Source organism: Lepidothrix coronata, unplaced genomic scaffold (assembly GCF_001604755.1).
Source record: "Lepidothrix coronata isolate B3197 unplaced genomic scaffold, Lepidothrix_coronata-1.0 Scaffold133, whole genome shotgun sequence".
Taxonomy (NCBI): domain Eukaryota; kingdom Metazoa; phylum Chordata; class Aves; order Passeriformes; family Pipridae; genus Lepidothrix; species Lepidothrix coronata.
The window spans coordinates 1,730-8,208 of record NW_016690313.1 but is presented as its reverse complement, the minus strand read 5'-3'; the positions used below and the strand labels follow the sequence as shown (position 1 = coordinate 8,208).

The 6,479-nt window shown below is 48.3% G+C and overlaps 1 protein-coding gene across 1 annotated transcript in view; it reads right to left on the bottom strand.

Moving 5' to 3' along the window:
• The window catches only part of CSTF3 (cleavage stimulation factor subunit 3), a 49,127-nt gene extending 45,331 nt beyond the window's left edge, over nucleotides 1–3,796 (bottom strand). The window contains exon 1 of the mRNA XM_017826976.1: nucleotides 3,632–3,796. Within this exon, the coding sequence (XP_017682465.1) occupies nucleotides 3,632–3,661 (30 nt within the window). The 5' untranslated portion in view covers nucleotides 3,662–3,796. The remainder of the gene's footprint in view (nucleotides 1–3,631) is intronic.
• Between the last annotated feature and the right edge of the window lie 2,683 nt (nucleotides 3,797–6,479).

The window sequence follows — 6,479 nt, the reverse complement described above, 5'->3', positions numbered from 1 at the left end:
CTTGGAAACAGTCACAGCAAGTTTGAAATGTGTGTTCCAGCCTTAAAAGATTAGAAGGCCACTAGTGCAGAGGTAAAGCAAACGTTGCATCGTCTTCAGATAAAACTGATGCCTGGCAAATATATATTAAGTGGGGAAAAAAAGTGTTTGTGCCATGGTAAAAAGAGGAAGAAAGCACAATGACTTTAGGTCTTGTTAGAGAGTACATGGAACAGCCACGATTGAAATGGAACTAGATGTGTACATTAAGGTCCAAAAAATGTAAGGACAGACAGAGGTGCAAGCATGTGCTCTTTGTAAGCTTGACACAAGACTGGGAACAGCTTGTCAGGGAACTTGCTGGCCAACAGTGGCAGATGCAGCCTTCCAGTCTACAAACGTACATGTCTATGATATAGAGAGGGCTGAGTGTTTGCTATTCCAAAAACTGACCCTGGAAAAGTCTGGTTTGTTAAACATCATGTCTGGCAGGGGCCTAACAGATTTTAAGTCCTGACACCATTCAACTGGTTCTGCAGAATGAAGTTGGATCCAGCACAGTTAACACAGTGCAAGAATTTAAAATCTACTAGAATAGTGATGGCTGCAGCTCCATCTTGTTCTACAATAACAATGTAATGGCCAGTCTTCGGAGCGAAGATTTGGGAAAGGTCATTAACCTTTCGAGCCTGCGCAGTGGATTTTTTAGGTGAGACCCAGCGTGCGCTGAACTGAGCCCACCCTTTAATCCTGAGGTTCATCTGCCGGGGCCGAGCAAGCTTGGACAGTGGCAGTGAGGGTCTCAGGACATAGGTTTGTTTAGAGTGACCTTCTCTTAGATGGATTGCCTTACAAGGCTAACGAGCTGAGGTCCCCAGGACATAGGTTTTGTTTAGAGTGACCTTCTCTTAGATGGATGGCCTTACAAGGCTAACGAGCTCCATCTGCCCAGGGGGCTGGGAATGGAACCCGGGTCAGAGCGGTGAGAGTCCTGCACCCTAACCACTAGACCACCAGAGGCCCCACAATAACAATGTAAGGAGGAGACAACCTACATAAAACAGCTCAGGCTCCTGATCCACCCAGGAAAGCAGCACAACAATTCCTGGTGCTAAACTTGGCCTAAATGCAGTAAGGCCACATTTCAGCTGCGCTGCCCCCAGTACAATAAAGCCTCCTAAAGCCCACCTAGTTCTTAAACCCTGTAATACCTTTACTCTCCTGCCCTCCCCACATCCAACATTCACCTCTGTCCTTCCTTTTACACTGCCAGAGCCCTGTATTTGCTGGAGACAGCAGGACAATCTGTTATTCCCCTGGCTGCCTTTGGAAGTCCCCTCCAAAAGCTGAGCTCTGGGAAGCAAGACACAGACTCCCTTGCAGGTCAGTGAGTCAAACACTGACTTGTTAAAGAGCTTTAAACCTGCATCATGAACTACCACATTTCCATCTTATGCACAAGACAGATGCAAAAGAACTTCGTAGTGCCCCCTTCACACTGATCCGTGTGACTGCCAATGAAAATGGCACCCAAAACCTCAGGAGCTGCTCAGGGAAGCAGAAAATGAAACCTGAAACAGGAAAGCCAGGTGCAACCCAACCTCTGCCCAGCTTCAGCCTCCCACAGAAGGGCACATTTACAGCCCTAAGAACACTGTGTTTGCTAAGTCAGAGTGCCCCACAGCAGCTGCTGGGTGGGGCAAGGCCAAGGCACAACTGCCCCACTCACAGGGCTCTGCTGCTCCTTTTCCCACAGACAGGTGGATTTGGGTCTCCCATGCCCTGCACATCCACAGCCAGGTTGGCACCCTGCTCACTGAAGGGACCTCTCTCCTACACCACGGGATGAGTGGGAGCTTCTGGTGCTGGAAACTCCATGGCAGTGTTGCTAAAAGCACAGAGATCAAGTTGTGGCTTGTTGTAACATTCAGAGTCAGAGACAGAAGTCTGTCAGGTAAGAAAAAAAGGCTGTGGAGGACAAGCTATTGAAGCTGAAGAAACCTGATGGAAGGGAGAAAAGTGACTATAACAAAATTAGAGACTTGTAGGAAATCAAATCCATCATAAAGAGGATGAAGCAGCAAAAAAAGGACAACAAAAATTAACCCAGTCTACAAAAGCTTTATATTTTATTTTTATTTAAAGTGCACCCAACGTGAACACAGTAATCACAGCGGGCAAAAAAGATGAACCTTAACATGGACCAACCCCTAAGTCATATGTTAAACCAGGTGCTCTTGTGGGCTGCAAATAAACATTTAGTTTTTTGAATGCTAGACCCATCTGTGACGTGGCACAGCAACGCTGCAGCTGTTACTTCACAGAATAACTTTTACTTCACTCTACAGACAGTAATTCAGCCTTTTCTTGCATATCAAACACTCCCTTGCAAAACAAAATAAAACCTTAAGCCAGCATTGTTTAAGTTAAATAGTAAGGCGTTACAAGCTACAGAAACACACACACACTGCTTTGACCAACAGCTCAACTGTGCAATAAAACATCCATTATTTTATATATATATATATATATAGGAATGTGAAGATTAAATGTGAAACATTACACACCAGGATTAACAGAACTTTGCTGTAGCATATTCTTACTTCTTTGCAGCCATGAAATGAACCATCCTGAAGAATCTCCTACTCAAAAACATACTCCAAAGTACACTTACTAACCTGATCAGCTTGGAGTACAAAGGCTAGCAATTTTGGGGATATTCTCCCAATGAGGCCAAACCCGGATATTTTACACTGTGTGCGTTTGTCTTTCCTACACCCACCCACCCCCTCCACCGGATTGGTGATTTCGTAAAATTTACACCCCCAGCCTTTCGGGGTAAAGGCCCAAACACGCGAAAATTAACCTGGTTTTGTAAAGAAAATTACGTTCTTCAAAAAAAAAAAAAAAAAAAGCGCTTCCTAAAGAAGCACTGAGTCATCAGCTTTAACTTGAAGTGTTTTTCAAGGCTACCGTGGCCACTAAGGCACGTGACTGTGTTATCAATCACTCCTCCCTCCGCCAGGAACTTCCACCCCCACCTCTCCAACTGACACCGATTTTAAACCTAATCCCAACTACCAAAAAAAAAAAAAAAAGCAGCCAGTTTGGAAAAAATCTGCCAGCAAGTAGGAGACAGTACACAGTAACATAAGACTAAACCAGATTATGTACAACACCCCGACTGCACCTCCCTGTAAAAATAACAAGTCATGGTAAATACGTATTTTAGTCTGTTAAAAAAAAAACAAAAAACAGGTCAAATTCCACTAAAACGGCAGCTATTTTCACGCTAGAGGAAATCTGTGCCGTACAATAAAGAAGTCTCGGAATCAAATAAGTGTATTTTAATAATTTTTTTTCTAATTTAAACGCGTTTTAATAACGCTTTTTCCCGGAAGAAGGTGGTGTCGTTAAAGAGGCCTCGTTCATTAAACGGCAAGCGCTCGCTTCACCAAACACAGCAAATTATCAGCGTAAAAAGCTTATCCGGGTCGGAATTTTCCTCTCGAGCGAGGTGCGCTCAAGGACTAGAAATAAGCGAGGCTCCCTCGCTCCCCTGGGCCCCGCGCCGCCCCGCTCCCCTGGTCGGCTGAGCTCACCCAGCTCCCCGCTCCCCTGGTCGGCTGAGCTCACCCAGCTCCCCGCTCACCTGGTCGCCGGCGCTCCCCTCTCCGGACATGTCGCACTACAAGCCGGTCTTGAGGCGCGGAGGGCCCCGAGCGAGGTCAAACAAACCTCCTTTCAGGAGCTGCTCCCGCCGCGCCCGGACCCAGCAGCGACTGAGCGGCAAAATGGCGGCGGCGCCTGCGGGCCGGGGGCGGGGGCGGAAGTGCGTTATCGCCGCGCGCGGAGGCGGGCGGAAGAGGCCGCAGAGGGGGCGGCCATGAGGGAAGCGCTGCCCGGACTTCCTTATTCGCTCCCTCCCAGCCCTGTTTTGCTCCCTGTCTTTCTCTCTCTCTCCCTCACGGGCGGCAGGGGCAGCATGGAGCCCCGGCGCCCGCCCCGGACGCGTACCTGAGGGGGTTCCCCGTTCCCTGGGAGGGCCTCGGAAACCGGGAGGCTTTGCTGTAGCCATTGCTCAGTGAATTTTCCACCGGCCTTCATAGTGTAAAAAATTAACAGCAGTAATGCTCCAATGTGCAGCAGTTTTCTATCGGCCTCTACAATGTAAAAATAAGAGCAATAATTCCATTGTTCAGTAAATTTTTGTTGGCCTTTACAATGTAAGTTTCTGTTAAGGTAGTAACAGAATAAGCCAAGTTTCTGAATGCTTTCGTTAAAGCAAGGGTAACATAAGTATCCAGTTTTTTGGCTAAGAAATGCTGAACAAAGACACTTTCCAATCAGCTGTTACTTAAATTTGGGCCTAACACAGAAGTCCCCTGGTTTGTAACTTCGTGTCAGTTGGCCCATTTGACAGAGCTGATCTGGAGCTTCCTCCCTGATGGCATGAGAGCAAATCATGAGCATGCAACAGTTAAGCTTGGAACAACTCCTCAGTTGCCAATTCCTTCTGCTCAGCCCAGAAGTTCTTTTGGAATGGGGCTGTTCCTTCCCTTCCTTCTGAAGCCGTGTCATCTCCGGGGAGCAGCTCGAGGCCTCACGCCCGGGGTAAGAGAAGCAGTGAGGACCACGTGGGCTCACCTGGGCTCAGCTGGGCTGAGTGGAGAGGAGCTTCTCCATGCAGTATGAATCTCCCACCAACAAGCTCGGCTCTGTCCCTGGTCATCTCATTAGGTCTTCCAGGAGAGCTAGGCTGAGCTGGTCTGCTCAGATGCTGGGACAGAAAGCTCTTGCTGCCCATGGAGTGCCCAGCCTTACCCATCAACTGCACCTAAAACACAAAGGTTAGCGGCTTCTTTCCTGCGGAAAATGGCTCTTGTCCTGTTTTTTCAGCCTTGTGACGACATTACCACTCTGAATCCCAAAACTGAACACGGACGAAGATTACTACCAGACAAAAGGTGCCAGGAGAGAAAGTTCTTGATACCTATGGAATACCCAGGCTGGCCCAACGACTGCCCAAGGAACCATGAACATAAGGGCTTTCTTTCCAGGAGAAAAGAGCTGTTGTTTGCTTGAAGGAATCCAAGAGGCGAAATAGGCAGTGTGTCTCCCAAAATTGACTATGGAAGAAGATTGCTCCCAGACCAAAAGTACCACAAGAGAAAGCTCGTGCTGGCCATGAAGTGTCCAAGCTGGCCCACAAACAGCACCTGAAACCATGAGGTAAGGGCTTTCTTTCCAGGGGAAAAGGGCTGTTGTTCACTTGCAGGAATCCTAGAGCAGACATAGGCAGTCCAGCTCCAAAAATTGAATATGGACAAAGATTCCTCCGAGAACAAGGGTGCGAGGAGAGAAAGTTCTTAGTACCAATGGAGTGCCCAGGCTGGCCGACCAACTGCACCAGAAAGCCAAAGGTTGCAGGCTTTCTGTCCTGGGAATAAGGGCTGTTTGCTTTTTTCAGCCCAGCAATGCAACCATCAGCCTGACTCCCAAAATTCCGTAGGGACGAAGATTGCTCCCAGACCAAAGGTGCCAGCACAGAAAGCTCTTGCTGCACATGGAGTGTCCAAGCTGGCCCCCTAACAGCACCAGAAAGTCAAATCTTACATGCTTTCTGTCCTGGGGATAAGGGCTATTCTTTGCTTTTCTCATCTCTGTGCAGAAAATACCAGCCCGACTCCCAAAGTTGCACATGGACGAAGATTCCACCCAGACGAAACGTGCCATGAGAGAAACCTCTTGCTACTCAAGGAGTGCCCAGGCAGGGCCACTACCTGCCCCCGAGCCCCAAAACCGATACAAATGAAGATTCCTCGCAGGGAAAAGGTGCCAGCACAGAAAGCCCTGGCTGCCCACGGAGTGCCCAGGCTGCGCCACACACTGCACCTGAAAGCCAAACCTCACAAGCTTTCTGTCCTGGGGCAAAGATCTGCTGTACACTATGTTCAGCCCTGTGCTCCAATTGCCGGTCCCCCTTCTTGAAAACTGAGACAAATTAAGATTCCTCCCAGATAAAAGGTTCCAGCACGGAAAAGTTTTGCTACCCCCAGAGTGCCCAGTCTGCTCCAGCACCTTCACCACAGAGTCAAAGGTTCCACAATTTCCTTACTGGGGTAAAATTCTGCTCTTTGTTTTTCTCAGCCCCGCCTTGGGATTGGGGTTCCACATCCCCATTATTTAATAAAAATGAAGATTCCTCCCAGGGAAAAAGTGCCACCACTGAAGGCTTTTGCTGCACACGGAATAGCAAGAATGTTCCTCCAGCTGAAGATAACAGACTCGTGGTAACAACTTTCTTTCCAGTGTTGAACTGCCCTCATTCTGGTATTGAAAGTTTCCACCTATATTACCAGATTTACACCAGAAAAGGTTTGTCCACCATAGACCTACCTCATAGGCCATGAAAGAGAGCTGGGAAAGAGGAAGGGAGGGAGAGCGGCTGTGGCTTTTCTGCTCTCCCTGCCTTGGTGACTTGCTGCCCAGAATGCCCT